Source organism: Ctenocephalides felis, unplaced genomic scaffold (assembly GCF_003426905.1).
Source record: "Ctenocephalides felis isolate EL2017-DRISC unplaced genomic scaffold, ASM342690v1 CF-g0.4_SCAFFOLD_03571, whole genome shotgun sequence".
Taxonomy (NCBI): domain Eukaryota; kingdom Metazoa; phylum Arthropoda; class Insecta; order Siphonaptera; family Pulicidae; genus Ctenocephalides; species Ctenocephalides felis.
In genome coordinates, this window is record NW_020539725.1 from 8,256,962 (window position 1) to 8,284,554 (window position 27,593).

Genomic DNA, 27,593 nt, shown 5'->3' on the forward strand with positions numbered 1-27,593 from the left:
AGCAAGATCGCATCTCTCGTAACCAGCATGAAGCAAGCCATGTACAAATCTGGCCTGAGCATCTTGTGGTCCCTGTTGTAATGCCACTGGTTGCCCAGGTCGTAGCAATCGCAACAAAACTCTCAACATTGCATTTCGAAAATGTGAGTCATCTTCACACCGAGATTTCAATCTTAATAGGCATTTGTACATTGCCTGACAAGCTGTTGGTCCGGCCTGCTGCAGTATATTAATTTTAACAACCCATTCTTGTAATATTATTATAATCTTTTATGGATGATTTAAAATCCATCCACTATTGATAAAAGTAGTTGAGAATTTTTGTAATTGCAACTTTGTATTCTGTTAGCATACTTCAATTATATAGACATAATGCATGTAATAATTATTTTAAAAGAAAAAAATGTGCAATAAAATTTCTGTAATTTGCTATAACATTACATTCCTGCATTCATGTCATATTTTTCTTAAAATTCTCTATTTAAATTCTGAAGGTTTTAATAACTGTATTTGAACTCACACAAGTGCTATCGCCATCTCCAGATAAAAATCTAACTATCATGGCTCTAAAATCTGATTCATCAAGAAGATTAGCTGCTGCTTCTTTTGGAATTAATTGTCCCCCTAAAACATCTGTTAACAAGACTCCAGCAGACAAGCATTGAAAACCCAAGGACCATGCACGTAACGGAATAGCATCCAACCTATTAAAAATTGTGTTCTTCATACATTTACTGAACAAAACAAATTATATATGTTTATATTATGCATTTGCACTTTTCATTAATAGATAATTAATATTATACATGATTCGAGAATATGGTTTGTCATATACAAATTTGTATAAATATGTAATTTAATAAATTACTTTAAATAAATACACTTATACTAAATTTTAGAACAAGTTTGCATGACAGCAATGAAAATGTTTTTTGCCTCAGTCATAGTTGTATTTGTTAAATTCAAAGTAAAAATAATGTTAGCTTACCATGCCAAAGCTGAAACCAGCTTCTGAAGAGAAGTCAGGTTGAGCAAAATTTTACAACGAGCTTGGTCATTAATAGCTGTCCAAAGACGTAACAATGCCTCCAAATTAGCACCGGTCTATAAAAAATAATATGACATTTAATATAAAACATGTACTATAATATATTTCAACACTTAGATAACCATCCATTTTAATTGACTAGCTAAACTCGTTAAAAAAAACTTTTTTGTAAATAATAATATATACAGCTTGTGATATAAATGACAGAAAACTATAATTCATACTTAATACTTTTCATAATGTGAAAATATATCATTTTTTATAAATTAAGATATACAAACATTCAACCATAATTTTTTTTGAAAATATAAAAACTGTACCTGCATGTGTAGATCAGTGAATAATGCATCAAAGCAAGGCGAGAGTAAAGTTGGAGCACTTGGTACCGGATCTGAATATATGTCGGGCCAAGCAATCCAATTCATTAACTGTACATGATCTTCGGGCGAAAGAGAACTCGGTGTGCCTATACTAACCGGGCTTTCACTAGAATTGGTGCTTGGTGAGGATGGAGAGGATGGTGTTACTGATTTTGTCAAAGCTGATAATTTTAGTCTTCGCAACATCAGTTCGCTTGATGAGTCTAGTCCACCTTCGAGTCGTGCATCCAAGGCGATTGATACACTGAGTAAAAAACAATCAAGTCAAGCCAACAATATTAAATTTTGAAATGTATGTATCCATAGTGACATTCATAATTTACTTACACATATAACCTATAAAATTTTAAATGGTCAACATAATTTCTTGTTATTTGAACGAAATTTGAAATGATTTGGTGCACTATCTTCATTTATTTTCTGTATTAATGAACTGTTAACTCTTTTTTACATTACATGATTATCAAGTTATCAAGTGGCAATTTGATAACTACAAATGACTCTTAACATCAAACTCAACTTTGATAATTTCTTATCAAAATTTTTGTTAAATGTAAAAACTATTATTTCTTATTTTCTAATTTTCGTTGTTTTGGTGTTTAATTTTGTTTTGTTCTTCCTGGTATGATTTGCTGAATTTTGACATATAACAAGCATTAAAATTTTAAAATTGTCAATATTGATTTATTTCTGACAAATTAGTACATACATGCATATATACATATATTTCTTCAAAGCTATGAAAGATATGTATATCAAATTTTTTGGAGTTTAGACATACCTCGAACTAGGTATGATGTAATTTCGTGACGACTGCTCACTACGTCGCAACAAGTTCCTTCCACGATCCATGACATCATCCAAAAATTCCTCTAGTTCAGAATCGTCAGATTCTATGAGAGAGGGTAGCTGACCCTTACCGACTATATTTTGATAAAAATTATAATTAATGGTTAGAAAAATAGATTTTCAAAAATTAAAATAGATTATTACAGTCATATTTTATTCTTTAGAGCTTCACGATCAAATGTGAAGGTACTGCTAGAATATTGCCAGTATTCATTATTCATTACCAAACTATTTATGATATTTAGATTTAAAATACTAAAGAAATATAAAAATATTGACAATTTAATACACTGGAAAGTTAATTTTAAGTAATTTATAACATAACATTTGAACTGTAAAGTATCAGGCAGATTTTTCAGACTAAAATTCTTATGAAGAAAAAAGTCACCAAGAGGTCCATTTGCTTCATCTTCTGGCTCATCCATTGACATTATATCAAGATTCGAAAGAGGTGCAGTATGGCACGCTCGTATTGAATCAGAAAATCTGACACTAAACTCTGCAGAACTGTCATTTCGGCTAGACATTGTTTCAGATAATTCCTTTTTGGTTTCAGTTTCTACCAAGTCCTAAAAATAAAATTTCTTACATGAATCTAGCAAATTTATAATTATGCGGTAACCACACTATACAATTTAAAATTGGAATTATATGAGAAATTTTTTATTTTAATACTTGGTGCTGCTTTATTAATAAATTTGTAAAATAGTTTTGAAACAAATGTTTTATATAAAATCATTCATGATATAACTCACTTGCAGTAGACAAGTTGCTGCATGCTGTGCCCAAGGTCCAGCCCACTGCGGCCGCCTGCCATCGGTCCAGACGCTACGTCTTATCAAAAGTTGCAATTGATGAGAAGTAGCCAATTGTCCTAATGTTATAGCTGGTCTGCAACTCGTAACCAGTTTTGCCAAGACCTAATTTATAAAAATTCAATATAACAAGATGGCAGATGTAATACTTATGTTTAGTTTATTATTCTAATGGTTAAGTGATTTATAGGTTTATTCAAAATCTATACATGCATCAGAAATCCTGATACTAATACTGAATAAGTTCGTCACTACTATGCATTACAAAAACAAAAATGAAAAATAAATCAAAGTTAAATAGACAAACAAAAACTGAACTTATATATAGAATTTCAATTACAGTTTTAAGAACTATTTAACCAAAATGAGCAGAACTAATTGTATAAACAACAACCCTATCTCTCTCATATTAACTATGCCCATTTGTATATGAATGTATAAATTGTTTCGTTTGCATTAGATAACTGTTCAGTTTTAAATAAGCAAATAAATTAGCAAACAAATCACCTTGCAAGTCAACAAGAAAATGTCTGCTCCACAAGTAGAATCAAATCTAAGTAATAATGCAAGCAATGCTCTGCATACTGCCAAGCAATGCAGAGGATCAGGAGGTGACATATCGAGAGGTGGTGCTGAAACATCAGTGGATGATGTTATGTTGTCAGATGGTGCTGCCGGAGCAGATGAAGATCCACCAGGTGTACTGTTGTTATTATTGTTATTATGAAACGTCTCTCCAGCATCTGTAGATGATTGCTGATGCAATGATGGGGTCTGTAATTTGAAAAACAATAGTTATTTTCATAAATAATTAATAATAATTTTTTGTCATAGAAAAAAACTGCTGATATGAAAGTATAAATTAAGGCCTATTCACTCAAAATTTCTTAAATATATGTTATTTAATTTGGTTAAGAAAATATAGAGCATGTAATTATAAATAACAGAATATAAAGTAAATGCATAAACAATATATATATATATATATATATATATATATTATATATATATATCTTCTATATATATAAAAAATAAGTCGGGTTTTCCTTCCTGACGAAATAACTCCAGAGCGCACGAACCGATTTCGACAATTTTGCATTTGTTGGAAAGGTCTCGGGCTCCGCATGGTTTATAGCTAAGTAAATTAGTGGTGCATGGCATCGTGCCCTAATGCAAATTGCAGGAACTCCTCGCACCGTAATTAAAAATTCGAGTAATAAAAATAATCAATAATTGTTTTAAATAATTGCAAATAGATTATCTTCTGTATATATAAAAATAAGTCGGGTTTTCCTTCCTGATCAAATTTTTCCTTTTCAAATATAAAACAAACAAAAAAATTTCTTCATCTTTCTCACCATCATCTGGTGGCGAAACGGAGTTCGTCGGGTTTGCTAGTATATATATATATATATATTGGTATTGGTATCACAAACCAACATACTCAGGCCGTTATCTTAATTACCACTCTTACCACCCCTCTCTATCAAAATAGGCACAATCATAAACTTAATAGACCACGCATTATTATTATCACACAGTGAATTTTTAAGAAAAAGTCTCTCTCATTTCACAAATCCTAACTAACAACTCCTACCCACAACACCTGATCCAATCCATAACAAAAAAAAGAATCCTATATCTCCAAAACCGTCACAATATTTCAATTGAAAATCCAAACCATGAAAACTACGTCGGAACTATAAGTTTACCTTTCATTAAAGAATTACATTACCCGTGTAGAAAACTTCAGTAAAAATAACATCAGAGTAGTTTGTACTTACAAAAACACTCTTGCAACTCTTTTTACAAAATTAAAATCGAAATTTAACCCAAGAATCCTAAGTAATCTATAGTTTATAAGCTTAATTGTCTAGATTGTAATTGCGTTTACATAGGTGTAACTAGTCAAAACTTGCACAAAAGAACATCACTACATAAAAACAACTCTAAAAATAAAAACCAGTATAAAACACAACTAACTGATCACATTAATCAGCTCAAACATAACATAGATTTTTCCAATCCCACGATCCTACATTTCGAAAATAATTTATTTAAAAAAAGATTTAGCGAAGGATGTCTAATATCTTTACACAATGAGATGGTCATAAATAAGAGAACGGACAACAATTCGCTTTGCAATGACTATAAAATAATCGTTGACCATTTTTCAGAACACCACCATATCTGAATAAAGCGTGTATTTTATTATTTTACTAAAAACATATGTTTTCCAGTCTCTTTACACTTCCGCAAAATTTGTAAACACAATTCATTCAGTTTTTAGACGTTAGTCAATGTGTACATACTAGAATGTAACCAAAAAAATTGTCAAAAAAAATAATTAGTTTAAATGTTCGAGTTATTAATAGCTTTGTTTATCACAGTGTAATAGTGAAGTATATTTTTGTAGAATTAATTTTCTGTAAGTATTTATATATAAGTTCTATAACTTTATATTATTTTCCTCCATTATATAAAATCTTTTAGTTTTTCCACTGAATGACGGTCTCGACGAAGACCGAAACGATAAATAAAGATAAATGGATAAATAAAGTATTTCAAAACTACTTTAGTTTTTTTTTACTTGGTGTTACTGACCGAATCTAAATAACTCATCAAAATATATATCAACACCAAACTCACATACTTATATATATATATATATATATATATATTTATATTTATATATATATATATATATATATATATTATATATATATATATGTGTGTGTGTGTATATATATATATTTGAATAGTCTTGAATTTGATATTGATATAATATGTTTAATTTGAGTTAAAAATAGAACATTTCTATCTTAAACTCCGAACAGTAAATACAACTTGTTAAGTTATCATGTTTATTTGTGTGTTTTACCATCTGTGATGTTAAAAAATAAATACTTTACCAATGTGCATATACTCATATCATGGATTAATAATGTTTTCATATGGTATATTAGGATACAAAATTTGAAATTGATTGCCACTGAATGAGGGTTAAGATGCTAGCCGAAACGTAGGGATTTTAAATAAATAAATTTCTAAAAACTCTCATACTATTTTTAATACGCCCAACTTTTTAACTCAAATTAAACGTATATCAACATCAAATTCAAGACTATTCAAATATATATATATATATATAAGTATATATAATAATATAAATATTATTTTTACAGCCCAATCGTCAAATTAAGAAGATTAAATAGATTTTTTTTTATTCCATTAAACGTTTCGACACTTGTGTGTCATCATTCAGTAATCAAACCAAGAAATATATCTTATATATAAAGTTCTCGGGTCACAAAGTTCGGTCCCGTACTCTTCCGAAACGGGTTTACCAATCATTATTAAATTTTATATGCATATTCAGTATGTCAGAAAATCGTTAACTATCTACTTTTCATACACCTAAGTGATAAGGGTTGTTCACTATCAATTTTTTTTTTTGTAATTTTTGGACGGAATATTTTGTTTTTATTTTTTTACAATGTGGCATTAAAAAATACATGCAACCCAAGATTTTTACTTTTTTATCACCAACTTCTATTTGTTTATAGCCATTTCAGCAATTCAAGTTCAGCCATTGAATATTTTTGACATAATTTTAGTTGAGATTTTTAAGCTTGAAGAAAAAGCTTTTTTTTGGAAATACAATTTATTATTATTAAGGGTTGTCCAAACCTAATACTTTTTTGATTTTTTGACCAAATTTCTTTATTTTAATTTTCTATATTTTGAGATTGAAAAATACATAGAACTCTCTTTACTTTGAAAAACTATTTATTTTTATAATGGGTTGTCTATTTTTTTAAATTTTGGAACCAATTTTATTGACTTCAAAATGAAATTTTTTATATATCTTTACGTTTCAAAGGTTTTTGAACATACCTTAGAAAATGTAAGCGAATCATTTATTTGTGGCGGCTCTCACACCATGGACAATTATAAAAGAGCAGAACACCATTTATTATTATAAAAATAGATGTATGTCTGTGTGTATGTGTGTGTAATTGTTATGCATTCATAAACCATAGAACCAATCGCTGTGAAAATTAGGTACATCGCTGGACAGGTTTTCGCATATTTGTATTGACACCAAGTGATAAGAGTAGGCCACCCCAAAGAACTTTTATTTTTTGCGTCAATTATTATTTTTTATCTTTTTATAATGCATTTTATAATGCATGATTTAAAAAGCACATATAATCCTAAATTTTCATCTTGTTACCCCAAACCCCTATTTCGTAAGAATTATTATAGTAATGACGTCATTTTTCATCTCGATTTCTGTAAGTGTAACATTTTTGACAGAATTTCGATTGAGATGTTTTGAGCTTATGAAAAAGCTCAGAAGAAAAGAAATATCATTTCATAAATAGTTGTCTAACTGAAAAACTGAATTCTTAATGTATTTGATCAATTTTCTGAACTACTTTTAAAATGCGTGTTTGAAAAATACATAGATGCAAGCCTCAATTTTTACTTTCCTACACAGCCCAATTTCATTAATCATTTTTAACCTGATCAAGAACTCCTTCTTGTGAACTTTTCTCTCTTAATTTCTATTAAGATTTTTCAAGGTTAATGAAAAAGCTTAATTTTTTATTACGAGTTTTATTTTTTATTTTTATTACGGTATTCAAATGGTACCCATCCACTAGGACATTTATGATAGAAGCAATCGAAACATTGAGCAAGAGGCAGATACAAAAAGCATTATATTTATTATAAAGCAGATTTTCGTTGATATCTATGTATGTATTTGTAATATTTAATAAACAACATTATTCTTCATACATTCGATTATCCGAATGCCTATCGACAATAATTAGTCCGGTTAACCGAGGTTCTACTGTATATTAAATTATTACTAACGACAAGAAAAATGTAATTTAGATATTATAATTACTAAAAACCAGTTAAAATATGATACGTGATTATAAAAATTATAGGAGTCACTATTGGAACAATTAGAGTAATATTGTACTTTTACCGCAGAGATACTATATATTAATTTTTTCTGAATATGTTATATCATTTAAGACTTCAATTTCCGATATGGTGTGGGAATTGAGACTCATCATTTTATTTAAAACAGTTCTACATTTAACATCGCCCATATTAATGTATATGCATTTTTATGTGAAGAGTAATTAAAAAAACAATCATTATTTTTAGGTAAACGGTGAATATTAGTATAGGATATTAAAAAATTGTAGACGCGAGTACAGAACAACATCTGTCGTGTCATCTAGTATATATACATGATAATTTATAAGAATTTAAAGAAACATAGTAATGTATGCAAATTAATTATAAGTTACCTTGAATGGATATTTTTGGGCATGTAGCTTCAAAGATTTCTTGAGAACGTTTTCTTGTTGTTTTAGTGCGGCATCTAATTTGGCAGATAAGTTTGAAGCTTGTGATGATAAATTTGAGAAAGCCTAAGACACAAACATTTTAACTTTACCATTAAATATTTTTACCAAACAATATAAAGAATACTATAAATAATCAACTGGTTCTATACAAATAAATATTTTAAGTAAACTGTATGCTAGCATACATATAGAGACAAACACATTCTATGAATTTACATAGCACATATTAGCATCTCAAACGTAATTATTATTACTAATTTAGAGTTGAGTTAATTATTACTAAGCTTTCTAATTCAGAACTAATTCAAGTTTATGAAAAACAAAGTCATAAATAAATAACCTGTGATGAAGCTTGAAATGCTTTTTTGGCAGACTCTAAATCGTCAAGTTGGATTTTGTGATGCATAAGACGTTTTTGTAATTTGCGGCGATACACTCTGGTAGCACCAGTCCTCTCTTGATTGCGCTCAGATTCTGATCGAGTTCGTTGTGTACAAGTTTGACCCGACATGAATTCCCATCGGGAACCTAAAAAAAAATACATAAGCATTTGAAACAACTAAGCATTTTATTTGCTACAGCATTATTATGCATAAAAAATATCTTGTTCAGCAAATGTTTGATATACACAGCATTTAATAATTATACAAATACAGTGAATAAAGTTTTTTTTAAATCTATTAATTTCATTTTTAGAGAATAAATGTATCTAATTTTTTTTTTGAAAAAATGAAACAAATTGTACTAAATCATCTTACAAAAAAATTACTTACTATTAACTTCTTTTCCATCATCCAAGCTAGCTGATAAATACAACAAAAACCAAGAAAGTAGAGATAAATCAATTTTTGCACTGAGTGGACTCAGCTCATCTTCATGAACTTGCTGATGTTGATCAGCTCTTGCACCTGCTGCAGATTGGTTGATGGGGGCAATAGGAGCAAGCAATTGAAGAAGAGCAAGTAGTGCTGCATCCAAAACACGACTTCGAGGGTTACCACGACGCCCAAGGTGTGTTAAAAGTAGAAAAACCCTAAAAACAATTTGTACTGTAAATGACTTATTTGCGCTTGAGCTAATAAAGAATAATATTTTTAAATTATCTACTAATTTTAGGCAAAGCTGAGTTCCTTCTGTATCATGATGTACATACTACTTCTATCAGCCTTTTCTTAAATTAATGTAATAATATGATAAGTATAATCCTTTTGCAAAATCAGATTACGATAAAAAAAATTGTTAAGTTTTATAATCAAACATTTGAAAATATTGCATAGCCTTCAACAGATGCAGCCAAATTTTTAAATATTTTAATTTATAAAAAAGCACATGGTGGAATCTACACAGTGAATTAATGCTGTGATATAATTTTAATCAATGTCTAAATAACATACCGCTCTTTCGGGAATAATTGTGTACAAGAAGATGAATATAATGTTTTCAACGAATCAGCCAAAAACGTGCCCCACCAAGTTCTATTACTGCATGCCGTACTTAGAAGGGCACAACAAGATATCTGTGCAGAGTCACCATGCACAACTAGTGTAGAGAACAGCTCTGAGCATGCCTCTTGGTCTATGAATCGCGCCAGATTACAAGCCATCTGAAAGTAATTTAAATGAGGATACTGTTACAAATGTCCTTTTAGGATTAAGACACTTCCATATTCTTTGTAAAGTCAAAAAAGAAAAGAAAATGCTGCAAAATCTTAAGATGTTGTGTTTGTGATGTTTATAAGCATACATGCTTTATCCTGCGAGCCCTTAAATCAAAAATTGGAATATCCGGTTTACTTTCTATTTATTGCGCAAATTTCTATTCACATATTGCTTATGGTATCCAATTTTGGGGTTTCTCTAACGAACTAATTAAAGTTTTCAAACTGCAAAAGGGAGCAATTCGAATAATTTTTTACTGTCCTCCAAGACATCATGCCGTAATTTCTTCACCAAACAAAAAAATTTAGAGTATATTTGTTCTAGTCCCACTTAATTTCATAAAAAAATAATTCAGACTTTTTTAATTTGTCTTCGATGTCAAATACCAAGCACAAAACGAGACATAAAATAATTAAAGGTAGGACCTATAAACTACATGGTTTCTTTAATACTATCTGCGGTATGGGTATTCAGTTTATGAATAAACTGCCGTTACGTATTCGTATTACGATAATAAGAAATTTCATAAAGTACTAAGCAATGCATTAAGGGGTAAGGAGTACTTGGAATTTTTGAAAAATTGATTTTTATTATTTTGCATTTTCATTAAGTGTAATATCTTGAAAATGTTTTTTAAAAATTTCAAGTTGATCCGATGATTACTTTTTGAGTATTGGACTCTTACCAGCGCGCTGACGCAAGTGGAAGGCTCGATACTTATATTCAAAATTATTCTCCCTCACCTCCTGATGTTTTAAAAGCTTTTAAACCAATTTACGACGATCTCAGCAATGATAATTTACTTTCAAGATGTGTAGTTCAAGATTGAATCCATAATGAAAAAAAAATAATAGCTTCAACCAACTGGTGTAAAAAATATGCTTAAAAACCGTGAATACTAGTTCTACTATCGTACAAATTGCTGAATACATACACAGTAGAATCCGATTAGTATGACGCCGGATATATTGACAACCGCTTAATATGACGTAATCGCACTAGGAATTTGGTTTGCATACAAAAATCCTTAAAAAAACGGCTGTCTAGTCGGATATATTGACATCGCTTTCATTGACATGTCGCTTATAATGACCCATTTTTGCAAAAAAATATGTCCAATTATAATGACCGACATGATTTTACATGATGTGGCCAAGTCTACGAAAGCAATTGCTATGTCTTTTGTGCACAATAGCACCAGGGACTGTTTTTACAATAAAATTATGTAAAGAAATCAATCAAAAATTACTTATTACTTACATTAAACAATCACATTTGTATGTTTATGAGTAGGGGAGACTAATTATTGATGGCCCACCACGGATATCTCATAAACAAATAAAATTAGATTTTTTTTAACAATTCTATTTGATAGTAGAGGACAAAAAATGTATAAATTCATAACCAGCCATCACCTTTATTCTTATGACTTTGCTATCAGAAGATAAGCAGCACATGAGTGCGATAAAAAGGACCAGCTGAACCTTTACTTTGGCAAAGGTGTAAGCAATAAAATAGTAAAGTTTAAAAAAAGCAATTTTACAAGAGATTAATTGAATAAATTGTTATTACGGCTCTTCTGATGAATATTACTGACCAATAGCATTTCAATGTAATATACTGTGTTGTCTTTGTAACAAATGTACCCACAGAATTAATATTTTGCATTAATTCAATAATGTAGCGTAAAATGCCTTTAAAATTTAATAGAAGAAATTGCATCTGTTCGCCCCCTGGTTGTTCCACTTTACCCCGTATGTGAGGTAAAATGGATCAGATACCAAATGTTTAAAAAATAGTAAAAAATAAAATGTTTATATAATTAGGAATTATGTACGTATGTATGTAAGTCTTTCTGAACATAGTTCGATAGATGCTTCTTTGATGTATGTTGGGTTTAGACAGTATAATTACCGTAAGTCAAATTGGACCGTTGTGCCCCGCCCTACCCTATGTCAATTTTATTTTATATTAAATTTTAATGTGTCATTTTTATTTTTAATTGAAACGTTTGTATAGGCCTTTGTTTTAAATTACTGAAACATGTAATATATTTGCATATTAAAAAGTTTTTCTTCAGTACGCTTATAATGACGACCGGTTAGTATGACGAAATTTCGGCGTCCCTTCGATGTCATACTAAGCGGATTCTACTGTACATAATCATTATTATTGATTAAGGATATCCTAGGACCAAATTGTGGGTATAATTCCCATTGGTATGCTGAAAAATTGGATGCTGCACGTGTGAAAGTGGCAGATCAGCGCGCCAACGAGAACCAGAACCAGGGTGGTCAGAATGCTTCGTAGGCAACAGTTAATGGAAATTTTGGAAACTTACACAATGACTGATTAACTATTATATGGCCCAGATATAGATGATTCGGTTTAAGTAATTCAATAATTCGAATTTCTGTACGTAAATCCAATGTGAAACTTTCTCAAAACCATGTTTTTTGAACCGGTGACCACTGTAACTCAAAAACCGCTTAGTAAATTTTAAGGAAATTTATACAGCTTTTAGAATACATACTAAACTCGGGCCTGATCGAAGGATTTTTATTTTTTCAAAAATTTCAATTTTTTAAGACCAATTTAACTGTTGATTTTTTAGCCAAAAATCTAGATTTTTTTTCTGATGCTGCCATTTTATTAATTTTTGAAAAAAAAAACTTCGATCAGACCCAGGATTATCTATTTATAAAACTATTTTTTTCATTTGATTGATTTTAGATGAATCTCTAAGGAGTTATGACGGTAACCGCCAGGACCGTTTTTTGAAACAGAGTCAACAAAAACAGGTATAACTTTGGGATTTTTTTTCCTGAAATTTTTGTAAAAAAAACATCGTTTAATAAAAAAAAAAAAATACTGAAAAATCTCATTTTTTCATGCCTCCAAGTACCCCTAACCCCTTAAAAGATTTAACTTCTTATAGCCGCCCTCAGGAGTTTTTAAATTTCGATTTTTCAAATTACTTTCCCGAAAATCTCAACTAATCATTACGCTACTTTTCCCCCTCAAAGAAATTTCTCTATTACAGGCGGCAGCAAGATCGATGGATCGACGATTGTAAAAATCCCTACGAATTTACGGGCCCAAACTAACTGAGGTCACCTACCAGCCATGTCTATGCCTACTATGCTCGTCATAACTAAATACTTCTGTTGCAAAAATACTTCTAAATTACTATTATTATTATTTTTTTATAATTAATATTTTTATATGATTGTTATTGTTAAAATACTTATTAATTAGTTAACTAAAAACTTATAATTTAAAAACATTTGAAAAATGGTGAAACAAAATATTTCTTTCATTAAAATACCTAAAAATTTGTAAAAGAAAATACTTATATTGTAAAAATACTTAATAATAATATTAATAATAATAATATAAGACACTTAATTTTTTTAAAATATCATAAAATCAGCCTAGAATTTGTTAAACAAAACAATTATATTGTAGAAGTATTGTAAAGCTTGCAACAAACAAACTAGTTATATTTAAAAATAATTGAAATTAACTAAATATAAATAAGTTTATAATAAATAAGTAAGTAATAAAATAGTTAATATAGTTAATTAAGTTATATTAAATCTGCAAAATATTGACTTGAGCCTTATTATAAAATTATTATACCGACGGCTTGTAAAATAAATAAATAAATAAAAAATATGATGTGCTGGTTAATAAGTGTTTTGAAACAGTTTTGTATAAAAGGCCACAAACATATATATTTTCATAAAAAATCTATTTAATGAGCAAATTAAATAAATTATCATATCAAAACATTTTTGGTCAAAGATCAAATATTAAAATAATAACATATCAATCATTAATATATCAAAATTTCATCTTTTCGTCAATTAAATGAGAAATTGACAAAAAAAATCTCACCTTGGGACTAGCTTTTTGAAGTAAGCGCAGGTAAACAACCACCAAACTTTCGCACAGAACCCTTAATTTATCAGAACTAGCAGCAGCCAAGTCAAATTCACTAGAACTTATGGCGTTATGTGAAATATATTCTTCAGTTTTAATTATCTGCTGCTCTGTACTTTGCTCATTGCACGCTTCTTGCAAACGTAAGGTCACAGATTGAAGAACACTTAACTGTTGCTGGAGTGATATGCATTCCTTAAAAGATTAAAAGAATAAAAAAAATGAGAATGCTGTAAAAATAAAAAAAGGCCCAATTAGTTATAATTTATTATATTGAATTAAGAAATTTATAGCTTTATTGTTTTAATTATAATAAATAAAAAATATTAATTTTGATTATACATTAAATTTTTTCTTCAAAATCCACTACAATAATGAGCCTAAAATACTTTTTAATTTGATCAAAATCTTTTATAACCTGATAAGCCATCATAACTTTGTCATCTTCCCCGTCAGCGCATTTTTCAGCTAAAGATGGAGCAAGGCCCATCAATGGCCTCAAAATAGATCTCAAATTGCAACAAGCTGAACGATACCTGTAGAGTTAAAAATTGTGGTAATATTATTTGAAATATACTTATCTTTGTTTTGCCTAATGCATCACATGTAAATTACTTCATATACATTGTTTAAATGTTTAATACAATTCAATGTACATATACTTTCAACTGTCACAATTAAACTATGTTACATATAAAATGCATACTTTCTCTACTGAATAATTTAAGAATCCTATGCTAATATCAAAAGATCATAAACAAATGCTACAATTTAGCACATGACATTTTTTTAAAGAATCATTTAAACGATTCCTAGACTCACACAATGTGTAGAAATTGGTATAATTGTCCAGATTTTCTTTTAATTATACTGCTTTAAATTATAACTGTTAGCTTATATATATATATATATATATATATATATATATATATATATTACCTGCATGCTGTATCCTCATATAAGGAGTTTAAAGATGCTAACTGTGTTCGCGCCCTTTCAGAAGTAGTTACTACTGATGTGCTGGACAGACCTGCTGGACTTTCGCAATAGGCATCAGCTTCTAAAACTGTGCTGTGACCGTAATATCTACCAGCTGATAATTTGACACTGGTTGCTGTCATGCCATACCGACCAATCATTGTCAGCTAGAATAGAGATTATTTATCCACAGAAAAAGATGTAACTCAAAACTATATTATATGCAAACATGAAGTACATAAACTAAATTTTAATGTGTCAAGTACCTTCAAAAAACGTAAAACAGGTGCAGGTTGTAAATCTTTCATAACAAGTGTCCTAGTGCCGATATCAGAAGCCATAACTAATCTGATGCTTTCACCATCTTCACTAGTTATCCAGTAATCTAATGTCAATGACATCAGTTCATTGCATGATGGGATAGCCTGAAAACATTTGTAAATAGTACCATAATTCAGGCATTAATTAGTTCAGGTACAAACTCCTGATCGTTTTTAATGAGCTGAACTTTATCATATCACAGCTAGAAGCAAAACTTGAAATTTTAAGCAGAACAAAATGATGTTAAAATAAAGAAATATATACTTTGTTTCAATTTTCATTAAATATTAGTTAAAAATATATTTCAGTTTCATCATCAAATTTTAAAAAAAGAAATGATTTTCGGTTATTGATTATCATATTAAATATCAAAATTTATACAAACCAAGTCTGTCAATAAAACCGGTCGTCCAAAATCTAAGATAACAAATCTCCTTGCACAAGAATGCATTCTGGCAATGACAATTGCTTGTTGACCAGGTGGAGTTAACAGACGAGACCAAGGTAAAATGTACTCATCACCATTCTAAAATGATTAGTAAGAATTTACACATGTACAATATCTTCAATTCTATTTAAATAAAGTTATCATGAAAAAATAAGAAGTTCAATTAGTTTACATTAAACCTGTGAATAATCAGTACCTGTGAATAATCAGTATTCTGTGAGCCAATAGTAGTAGCTTGGGAAGCTGGCGACCATGATTGAGTTGTGTCAAGTTGAGACATATGTTGCAAGTATTGTGAGAAAGTATTTGATTTGGTATCATCAGCATCAACAGACATATCTTCAGCAACATCAACATCTAGAATAGTGATTCAATAAAAATTATTCCATTGAAAGCAATAAAATATTAATATATTTTTTTGCACATAAATGTAAATAGATTCAATCTTTAGATCCTAATATTACAAATCTTCACATGTATACTTTTTAATTTAGAGTTATTATTCAATGTGCCATCAACTAAACTTACATTTTGACTGATTTTTTAAAACTTTCTTTGAATTCAAGGTTTAAATCTTTTATTCACAGATTTGAACAGGAAGTTAAAATTAGAAAAATTAAAATTAGAAGTAATTTTAAACTTGTAAATTATTATATTATCAACTTCTAGTGCTGTCTTATTAACATTAGATGCACAACTACAGCATATAATAAATTTATACATGTATGTATTTATACACGTGCTTACTGAAGTTACATATGATTTATTAATACAATTAAAATAATCACCTGGTTGATAATCAGATACTTCCATGTCAATATCTTTGTGACCTAATGTTGATTTAGCTTTTGCTAATTCTTTCTCCACTGATAGTAATAGTTTACCTAGCTTGCAGTTCATAGATAATGCCGAGGATTCTAATATTTGCTGAAAAAATATATAATTTTTTTACAATTATGTTTCAATCATTATTTTTTGTTTAATTATATATTACAAGAAAAAAATTATGTCTAATATTTCATCGACTTACGTCCTCTTTGACATCCTTTGGATCAAACTGTTTGAATAATATATTATGTGTACCATCGAAATTGAAACATGTATTGGTACCACTATTTTGCAGTCTTTCTAATTTTGTACCTTCAGAAGCAGAGTTACAAATAAAGTGCAAAGGTTGCACTTCTCCTAAACCACGTAATCCTTTTGTGCAGGGAATAGGTTTAGCTGTAATTTTGAAATTAACATTGTATTAATAGAAATGTGAAAGCAGAAACGTTTTCAATGCGACTGTCAAATAATTTTTACTAAATAAATCTTATAAAACAACTTATTTATTTGATTAATAAATTTTTTAATCTAGATTAATTATGAAATAATTAGTATAAATTTTTGAGTTGTTAATAAATATCATTAAGATTATGTTTCATATTATAATAATGTGATAAAAATTATATTGTTATTATATTGACACAAACTGTAAAATATTAAATTTAAATAGTCTCAATTTATCTATCCATAAATTAACATTTAATTATAAGAACTTTTTTTTGTTAACTTAGCACAACAGACATTTGAATTTCAGGCCAACCCTTAGAAGTTTGATTAAAAGGTTTTATGTTATAATTTAATATAATTAAATAATATAATTTAATAGTTTTTATGTATGTGCATGTTGAGTGTTAGAGTTGAATTATAACTGACTTAGTTATATCGGAGTAAAAAATTAATACTCTATGTTGATTTCATGTGCACATAAAAAGCTAATGTACATTGGAAAATTGCATATGGTTTGCACCTGTTTATAGTGTGAGAGTACACTGCTTTAGGCAAATTGTAAATTAATTTCTTTTTTAGTTCGATTCCCAATTTCAGTTTGAGATTTTTAAATATCTGGAAAGACTATATTCAATTGAAAACAGATTTTTTATCTATATTATCAATGAAAATAGATAACGCTAAATTATTAGCAATGAATATTATTAGAAAATCTGGGGCAAACACTAGAATATGAAATCATCAGCATCTTGCAACTTCTTACTGGTGCTCTACCCAAAATGAGATCGATGTGTGAGTGCACCACATTTTATTTATTGCAAAATATATACACATAACTATATTATTACCTGCCATGTCTGCTAAATCTGATACCGCTTTTGGCTTTCTATTTCCAAGCATAGAGTCGAGGCCTCGCTGTTGAATTTGTTGGGGCAACTCTCCATCAAAAACATCAGAATCAAAAGGCATTCCATTTAATCCAAATCGCGCTCTTAGCAAATCAGTATACGGACATCTGCGTTTACTTCGCTCAATCGCTGCTTTGCGTAAAAGTCTTAAGCAGCGTTCAACAACTGCGAGCGGACCACGATTCTCCGCACCTGCAAATCTAAATTAAATACTTAATAAACTAGAAAGAATCAAATCCAGATAGCACTTTTTTCTATGTCAATCTTAAAAACAATGAGCTATTTACCACATACAAACTAAAGTTAAATTTCAAAAATGTCACTATACATTGATTCACAATTTTATTATAACAATTATTCATTTAGTAGATAATTTGATATAACCAGCCTCCAAAACATTCCACAATAACAAACAGAACAAAATAATTTTTGATTATAAATAACAAAAATATCTTTTTGTGATAAAAATAATTACCTAATCAATAAGAGACAATACCAACGCAATGCCGATGCAGTTTTAACCTGTGGTAGTCCATTTAGCATTGTCTTTAACAACACACGCAATAAAGTCTGATCGAATGGTACTATTGGTGCATCTGGTGGTAAGTCTGAAACTCCACTGTAAAAATTTAAATATTTGATATAAAAATTTTCAACCTTAGAAATAAATTTTGTAAATTTACCTTATCATGCAATTAATATATGCTTTCAAGAATTTGATGCAAAAATTGAAATAACAATAATAGATTATATATATATATATATATATATATATAATTTCGTTGACTTTGTATGGACAGGGTCGCGCGTTCAAATCCCTGATCTGACATCGGGCAGCGCGATGTCCATTTTCAATTGAAAATATAGATCAAAATATGTTTCCAATTGAAAATAAGCCCATCTCGGGCACTGCGGTGTGAAATGGAAAAGGGAAAAACTCTCACACTATTTCTTCCTTGAATCGAGTTGGAATTTAACTCAGCTCACGAACCTGCCCTAGGGCAGCACTACCCATTATATATATATATATATATATATATATTTATATATATATATAACTTTAAATGCAATATATAAAACATGATTACTTACTTGCTACAAACTAAAAGCAACTTGACACATTTTCTGGCTTCTGATCGACCACACGAAAGCAGAGACACATTTATTAAGCCATCTAAAGCTGCTTGAACAATTTTTGCACAATCTCCTTGCTTTTTCCCGGCATCTGGCAACCTAGGTTTACAGCATAAATATTTTCAACCAATAATCGAAATATATCACTGAGTAATTGAACAATATCTCACCTGTTACGCATCATTCGAATATTTACTATCCAACTGATAGTATCTAATGATAAAGATCTAACAAGTCTAGTATTTACTGGTTTTATAATACCACCCTGTCCTGGTTTTGATTCACTAGCTGTAGCTGCATATAGTAAATTCTGTAATAGTGTATCTGAATCCAGCATAGCTGCTCTTTGTAAGCTATAAAATTCCAAATTTAATTATTATTAAAATCTCTATCAAAAATAATTTACATTCAAGATTTTGCCAAGATTTACCATTTTATAATTCAAATATGACAAATTTACTTTAATCAACTTTAATGCAATTAAAAAATTATTACAGTGTTACTCCGACTTGGGAGTCGTCTAACATACGAGCGTTTTGAGATACAAAGCGCTAAAAGTTTTATAATAATGAGTCCAGAGGAAAGGACCATATCTCTTGAATTAAATCTTAAAACTATTGATTAATATGAAGATGGCAAGGATGTACAAGCGTAACACACCATAGATATTGTTACAAATGTGTTATGTAACTGTGTTTAAGCATATGAGTTGACAAAGGGTATAACTCCAGCAAAGGTCCTTACAATAATTTATAAGCCGCTTTCAGAGCTCTAAAAGTTTGCAGACAAAAATCACCCCGAAAAAGTTGCAATAGTTTGAGCATCGGAGTTGTTCAATGAAACATGTCTAACTTATTTCTGCAATATAATGAATGGAGAGGAAAAACAATAATCAAACTAGTTGGTATTGGTATTTTGCCTTGAGGCAAGTTACATGAACTTCCCGATATGTGTAAATAATCGACTTAATCAATAAAAATATTAATTAATTTATGAGTGATTATATGAGTATTCCGAGTGGATTTATTACACATAATTGAAAACGAACGAACACGTTAACTCGGAGTATTTTCTAAAAGCAAATTTTCACAAATCAATAATTTTTGTAATTGAACCAGTTTCCGTAGGACTTTAATGGTTTAGTATGTTCATTAAGACCAAGTACTCTATCGTTATACCAAGTAAATCGTCTAATTTTAATTTTAACAAACGTCATTTTCTTGAACATATTTGTCGCAAGGCCGTAATATTTCAGTAAGTTCTATAAGACCATGATATATAGCCAAAAAAGTTCCATAAAAATCAGCCTAATTTTTTTTTTCATCAGTTAATTACAAGAAAACGGCTCGGTAGATTTTCACCTAAAACTAATCAGTATCATTCCCAATCAATATCTTTCGAACACTTTGATTTTTTAAAATCGATTCGGTAGTATGAGCCAAACCAAATTACAAAAAACTTGACAGATCGTCGCAAAAAACTGATAAACGATAGTCCTCATTGAGATACATCAAATGGCTTTTAAATATAAACGCCAAAAAACGATACTAATGCAAACTTTGACGAATTGTTAAAATTAAACGACTTGTCGTGGAGTCGTAATATTTTAGTATGATCTGTAAGACTATTGGTATTTACCGTCAAAAAAAATCATACAAATCGTCGAAAAAAAAATTTATAACACTTTATTACAAGAAAACGGCCCGGTCGATCTTTACCAAAAACTAATCAGCACGATTCCCAACCAATATCTCTCGAACAGTTTTTCAATTTTCAAAATCGATTCAGAATTGCGGGCTAAAACGTGGACAGAATTTTTTTTAACTTTTTTGCGATTGACAAAGAAACTGCTTGGCTGATCGTGGCGCAAAATTGATAAACGCTAGTCCTTATCGAGATACATCGAATGGCTTTTAAATTTTTGAAATCGGTCAGGTCGTTTTTGAGAAAACGTCGATTTACGGCAAAAAATCTGTTCACATACACACACACATACTTTTTCCAAATTTGGTCTCATTTGATTCAGAAAGGCTTGAAACGTCAAGAAAACAAAATTAGCGAATCGGATTTTTTTATGAAAACAAACTTATCCTTCGGGAAGTTAATTAATAAATCGTAACCACTGCATAATGCTGATATTATATTTTTGTTAAAGTGTTACAAACATGTGAATATAAAAAGCTATTACATGATATTCATCGCTTACCGGGCATGAGGAATTGTTGCTGCTTTGCAGCATCTAACAGAAACAGAGACTTCATGTAACCAATCACAGCCAAGGTAATTTTGTCCTTTGCCACAGCCATTGCTACCTTCATTGCGTTGGGTGGAACTAGTTACATTACCAAACAGATTAACACCTAGAATTATTAAATCAAAATTGTGATAAAATGGATTGTTCCATATTTCAAAAAGAAATGTTTTATTCTTATATTTTGTAAATATATAAATTTTTACTCGACATTTTATAGAATATTCATTTATTACTTATTTCATAAAAAATCGTTACCATCTCTAATAACGTCTTGATCTTGGTGTACTGGATGGAACATGGTTTTCACATGAATAAGTAACGTCCGACTTCTATACTTAATAAGAGCTGGGCTTGTTAAAGTAACCACTCCTCCTTGTCCAGACAGATCGAGTCCGGATACTAATTGAACAGGACCAGCTAAAAGCTCGGCATGTTGTGCTCTCAAATATTCTGAAGTTAGTACAGGATTTGCATCATCATCTTCTGTAATTAGAGAAAATGTAATATCTTAGCCATATTAAAAATTAAATAAATAACTCGTTATAGATATATTTAATAAATTTATACAATTTAAATTATATTAAACTCAAGATACGATAGTGTAAAAATCAAATAAAAAAACATTTTCTTGCTGCAATCGCTAGTAAAGTAAGATAATCGGTGATTTAATGATGTGCACTCTTTTTATACATTATAGTGTAATAATTATAATTAATATTATAAACTACTATATAACGGTCGAAATACAAACTACGCAGTATTCCTCTAAAATCATGCTACAATACATTGCAAGCTCGAAGTAACCTTGCCAGTGTTGATAAAATTCCTTAACAAACCGCAAACTGCGCCTTAACAACTAAGTAAAGCGTAGATTTGCACTAGACTGTGACATGGAAACAAGGATTACAATGTCACATAGCCGCAGGCACATAAATACCAAGCAATGACGCATTTGCAAGTCAGTCGTTATCAAGTTTTCAATAAGTTCACATCAATATAGATCAGTTAATATGAGTCAGTAGTACTTCAGTAATCAATGGAGTTATATTTAAGTTAAGTTGTTCAAGTTATATGCAAAATGTACAAGAAATCATGAAATAGACAAAAACATTAAACGTCTTCAATCTGTTTCACTGATTCGCCTTCACAGTTTGGTATCAGCTTGGTTAGCAGCAGGAAGAACTTACATATTGTTGGCACCGTCGCTGGATGGGGCACAACAACCTATATTGTTTCTTTAGATGCTAGTATGTCATCACATGACGCTTCTTTCATTTTTTTTAGTCTGCTGTCAAAGATGGAAAATGATGTCACCACTTGTCCAGTTGTTGCCGCATGCTGGATTTGCAAGTTAGAACGTGCGCTATTTTTGTTAATGGATTCGTTCGTTCAAACCAAAAGAGAAACAATGTTTTGCCATGTGGTTTATCTCATTTAAGTCAAGCAAGCTAAGACAAATCTCACTCAAAAAGCTACCAAGCTTTCTCGCATAGTGTGAAGCAAACGGCTTGAAAAACTATTATAATATCTAGCGCCGATATCTGCGATAAAATCAAACATGCTAACCAGCCCAGAAGACGAGCGTTGTGTGATTTGGGTTTTATGCATTAGTTTTCCAGTAATTTTTGTGAATATAGTGTTATAGTAAATATAATAAAAAATATAGGGTAGTGTGTCTATTATGCATAAGATGATAATAATTAGGCTTGCACCGAATATTCGGTTACTATTCGATATTCGGCATATTAGGCACTTTTTTTTGATATTCGGCCGAATACCGAATAGTTAAAATAAAAGGAGCGGCCGCCGCCACTCGCCGAAAATATTGTGTGTGTGTTTTATCTTTTACTCAGTAAGGAGCTTGCAATGAATCTGTATATTTTGAAGTCTTTAGCTTACATAAAATGAAATATAAAATGAATTCGTTATTGTATTTTGTTTATATAATAATTTGAAGTTTATCGACTTTTGAGATTATGAACGAACATGTGAAGAAATCTTTCCTCAATATTCAAAGAACACGTTATTGTTATGTATTTATGTTATTTGTTAGGAATCATTCAACTGTAACACACATGTGTTGTATCTATATTCAATAAAGTTCATTATAAGCATTTCTAAATAAATAGATATCATAAGCTCTTTACCGCAAAAAATACGAATAATATTTTTGGTCAGGTGTAACATAACATAACAAATAATATTGTGTTAATAAAAGAAAACAATAAATGATTATGAAAGAAATAACTAAAAATTAGGCTTGCACCGAATATTCGGTTACTATTCGGTATTCGGCATATTTGGCACCTTTCTTAATATTCAGCCGAGTACCGAATAGTTAAAATCAAAGGAGCCGCCGCCGCTCAGCAACAGCATCGTTGGTGTTTTATCTTTTATGCGATAAAGAGCTCGCGATGGATCTGTATTTGGAAGTGTTTAGTTTACATAATATGTTATAAAGAAATGATTTCGTTATTGTATATATAATAATTTGAACTTTATCGACTTTTGACATTATCAATAAACACGCGAAGATTTTTTTTCTGAATATTCACAAGATAAATTATTGTTACATGTTTATATTATTTAATATGAACCATTCAATGGTTACAAGCATGTATTGTATCAATATGTACAATAAAGTCATTCATTATATGAAATCTAAGCATTTCCAAATAAAGAGCTATAATCACTATTAGCTCTTTATCACAAAATATACAAATAATATAACATATCATTTTTCATTTATTTTGTTAACATTCTTAATATATAAGAAATAATATTAAGTTTATAGAAGAAAATATTAAAAGTTTATGAAAGAAATAATTGGAAAACACAATTACATATATGTAAAGAACCGCTATTTTCACGATTATACCATTTATCTTCCTATCACATGTGGTGTTCAAGTATTCGGTATTCGGCCGAATAGTATAAATGGTGCCAACAAACGAGTTTAGGCCAAAAACCTACCGAATATACTATTCGTTGCAAGACTAATAATAATATACAACCAACAAAATGACATACAATAAAAATTGAGTAATATACCTATGACATCTGTAAGATTAGATGAAGCTTTCACATCAGTTGAATCAGATTTGCCATGATGCCCTATACCAGATAATTGTTTTAATAAGGTCACCTGAAAGCATATAATTATTATAGCCATGGATATGTATATGTATATATATATATATATATATATATATATATATATATATATAGATTTATAAATTAATCTTTAATTCCAAACATTTTGACATACAATTTGATGTCATCATCAGTGGATATTGAACTTGGTATTTTACATCTAAAGATGTGTACTCAGCACAAAAGTTTGCACCAACATTGATACAACTAACTTTTCAATAATCATAAAGTTTTTTCCTTTCATGGGAACAGGAAAAATAATGGGATTCTTGTCTCACAAAAATGTAGGAAAAGTATTTCTGCAAAAAAACATGTAATAGATATGGTGTCGAATGCTTATATTTGAAATTAAAGATTAATTTATAAATTTTTGTTTTGATGCATCGCCCTTAAAGAATTTATTTATATATCTCAATTAACTACTAAATCAAATATATATTATATATATATATATATATATATATATATATATATGTTAGAGAAGTTAGTTTTGATGTTGAGAAATATGAGTAAGTTCTTCAAGGGCATACATCAAATAAAAGGCAAAGATTTAGAAGTTAATCTTTAATTTTTCCAAACGTTTCGACATATTTTATATAGTTATAAAATATGTCGAAACGTTTGGAAAAATTAAAGATTAACTTCTAAATCTTTGCCTTTTATTTTATGTATGCCCTTGAAGAACTTACTCATATATATATATATATATATATATATATATATATATATATATATTACATTAGAAATACCTGTATATTTGGAGCCACATGGCAAGGAGAGTGAAGTGAAAATTTAAAATCTACATGTCCAAGATTACATGAGTATGGCAGCGTTAATTCAAAAATGTGTTCATCCCAAGTCGTTCTGGAAACATTTATTTAATATTTATTTATAATAAATGAAAATTTTATAATAAAAAAATAAAGTATCACATACGCATCATTTTGCAATCTCCATGCATAAGCATGCTGACTATCTTCTGATCTAGCTCGATGAGGTTGCCTGCGTTGCTTCTGCGCTTGCACTAAACGGCACCAACATGCAGGAACAGTAGCTCCATACGGAAAACATGCTTCGTCAAATAATGACAACTTATGCAGATTCCTCAGATCTGATACCTTATATAAATAAAATGCGTAAATATATAAGATTATTACTAAGTGGAAACATGAAATTCTACCTTTTTTTTTCAGAAACAACACTATTAGTTGATTAATAAAATTTAAAAGTTCACATTTTTTTTACAAAAATTTCTCTATATATTCAAATAAATTTTTTTGGTCATTAGAGCTCTTTGCAATCCTATTTTTTCAAGAAACTTGTTTGACAAAGAAACCATAGCTCATATATAAATTTTGAGTTACCAAAACATTGAATATAGTGTTTTCACCAGCACTTATTATTTCATCTTTTTAGGAGAAAATACTTCAGCACAGTTATACATGATAGTTATACATGATTATATAAATTGTATAGAAATATGTATGATAAACTAATGTAAATGAAATAAATAAATCTTTAAAAATTTCAGCACAGTTTCCTGAAAAGACTCAAAAGCCCAAATTGCAAAGGAGCCCTAGTAATTTTTTTCAATTTCCTGCTATTTGACCCATCCTAAATATATGTACAAAAGCTTCTGGCAAACAGATGAAAAATGTATCACAAAATATAAATAACATACCATCAAAACCTTCTTGCTTGCTAAAAGATCTTGTTTATTGAAAGATGAACTGAAAATTTTGCTTGAACTTGTCTTTGATTGTGTTTTGCTCTCCTGCTTTCGTTCCTGAGCATTCATAGATGTATCTTTTGATTTTACATTATCTTCAACATTCGCATTGAACTCGATAGTCTCTGAATCACATGTTGATTTAGTTTTATAAAAATCAGAAATCTTAGGAGTTAGTTCTATAACTTCATTGGCCAATACTGAATTAGATGTCAATTCTAAATCTTCTTCTTCATCTTCATCAAGATCCTCCCCTTCGAGCCCATAGAATCGTAGTAAGCCTTTCTCTGTGCCAGCACATATGCGACCCAGTCCATAGCAGTAAGTTGCAGAGACATATTGGCCATCATTTGGTGAAGTTGAAGCAATTGTAGATAATGTCTGTAAAATACAAATAAATATAAAAATTTGCTCATATTTTACATATTTCTTTTATAATCATATTATAGCTTTTATTGCATTTTTAATTTTATTGATTTGTAATTTGAAAATTCATTTGGTGATTTACTGAAGATGTATTCATATAAAACATGCTAAATTGGCAACTAAGTAATTGTCCATTTTGATCTATGACTTTTTTTTGTCATCTTTCGAACAACATCATTACCCCACTTTCATAAAACTTCTAGTTTTTATTACCAAAAACTGAATCATGTACAATTTGACACCATCATAATTAATGAATTGTTTACCATTCAATGAGTTCTATGCAACCGATCAAAAATTTATTTGTTACTGATGGACATCTGAATAGCCTACTATCCATTAACAAAATGGTATATTACATTTGGACTTTTAAGCTGAGAACCACACTTAGTTACCAACCTAATATTCAGCACATACGAACAACAATAAAAAAAATGTTTTAGATAATGTTCTGCTTATCAAGCATAAATTTTCCATCTTAAATATAAAAAAAATTCACAAGTATTATTCAGGCATGAATATAAATGACCTCACCTGTATATCTAATAATCTAACAAGCCCATCGGCGGATGTGATCAGCAACAGTCCTGAAGACCTCCTTCTTGCTGGGATAACTTTGATCTCAATAGGTTTCTCTGCTGTTGTAAAAGATCTTACGCACACTACATCTGATGACTGTTCCTCAATTGACATAACTACAGCTCGACATGATGAAGAATCAATATCATCAACTTCCATAGATTCATTAGTAGTTTCTTTCTGAAATTTCATAGCAGTTTTAATAAGAGAAAATAAATTGATATCAAAGTAAATGCATTGTATAGTATAATTTAAAAACAGCACAACCCAACAAATAGTTGACATATGATAGAAATATAA

The 27,593-nt window shown here is 29.5% G+C and overlaps 1 protein-coding gene across 1 annotated transcript in view; it reads right to left on the reverse strand.

Annotated features, from left to right (window-relative positions):
- Positions 1 to 27,593, reverse strand: part of LOC113385265 (baculoviral IAP repeat-containing protein 6-like) — a 61,610-nt gene that overhangs the window by 33,205 nt on the left and 812 nt on the right. Inside the window, exons 2-32 of the mRNA XM_026623103.1 lie at positions 27,249 to 27,473; positions 26,241 to 26,669; positions 25,496 to 25,677; positions 25,309 to 25,423; positions 24,458 to 24,551; positions 21,662 to 21,889; positions 21,359 to 21,512; positions 19,323 to 19,505; positions 19,111 to 19,251; positions 18,494 to 18,637; positions 17,959 to 18,218; positions 16,866 to 17,059; positions 16,624 to 16,762; positions 16,032 to 16,192; positions 15,773 to 15,913; positions 15,333 to 15,491; positions 15,028 to 15,233; positions 14,507 to 14,624; positions 14,044 to 14,283; positions 9,880 to 10,088; positions 9,259 to 9,518; positions 8,826 to 9,013; positions 8,426 to 8,548; positions 3,600 to 3,866; positions 3,033 to 3,197; positions 2,666 to 2,846; positions 2,210 to 2,351; positions 1,369 to 1,672; positions 989 to 1,104; positions 521 to 704; positions 1 to 219 (exon numbers count right to left, since the gene is read on the reverse strand). The exon at positions 1 to 219 is cut by the window's left edge and continues 28 nt beyond it. Of these exons, the coding sequence (XP_026478888.1) occupies positions 1 to 219; positions 521 to 704; positions 989 to 1,104; positions 1,369 to 1,672; positions 2,210 to 2,351; positions 2,666 to 2,846; positions 3,033 to 3,197; positions 3,600 to 3,866; positions 8,426 to 8,548; positions 8,826 to 9,013; positions 9,259 to 9,518; positions 9,880 to 10,088; positions 14,044 to 14,283; positions 14,507 to 14,624; positions 15,028 to 15,233; positions 15,333 to 15,491; positions 15,773 to 15,913; positions 16,032 to 16,192; positions 16,624 to 16,762; positions 16,866 to 17,059; positions 17,959 to 18,218; positions 18,494 to 18,637; positions 19,111 to 19,251; positions 19,323 to 19,505; positions 21,359 to 21,512; positions 21,662 to 21,889; positions 24,458 to 24,551; positions 25,309 to 25,423; positions 25,496 to 25,677; positions 26,241 to 26,669; positions 27,249 to 27,473 (5,871 nt within the window). The remainder of the gene's footprint in view (positions 220 to 520; positions 705 to 988; positions 1,105 to 1,368; positions 1,673 to 2,209; positions 2,352 to 2,665; positions 2,847 to 3,032; positions 3,198 to 3,599; positions 3,867 to 8,425; positions 8,549 to 8,825; positions 9,014 to 9,258; positions 9,519 to 9,879; positions 10,089 to 14,043; positions 14,284 to 14,506; positions 14,625 to 15,027; positions 15,234 to 15,332; positions 15,492 to 15,772; positions 15,914 to 16,031; positions 16,193 to 16,623; positions 16,763 to 16,865; positions 17,060 to 17,958; positions 18,219 to 18,493; positions 18,638 to 19,110; positions 19,252 to 19,322; positions 19,506 to 21,358; positions 21,513 to 21,661; positions 21,890 to 24,457; positions 24,552 to 25,308; positions 25,424 to 25,495; positions 25,678 to 26,240; positions 26,670 to 27,248; positions 27,474 to 27,593) is intronic.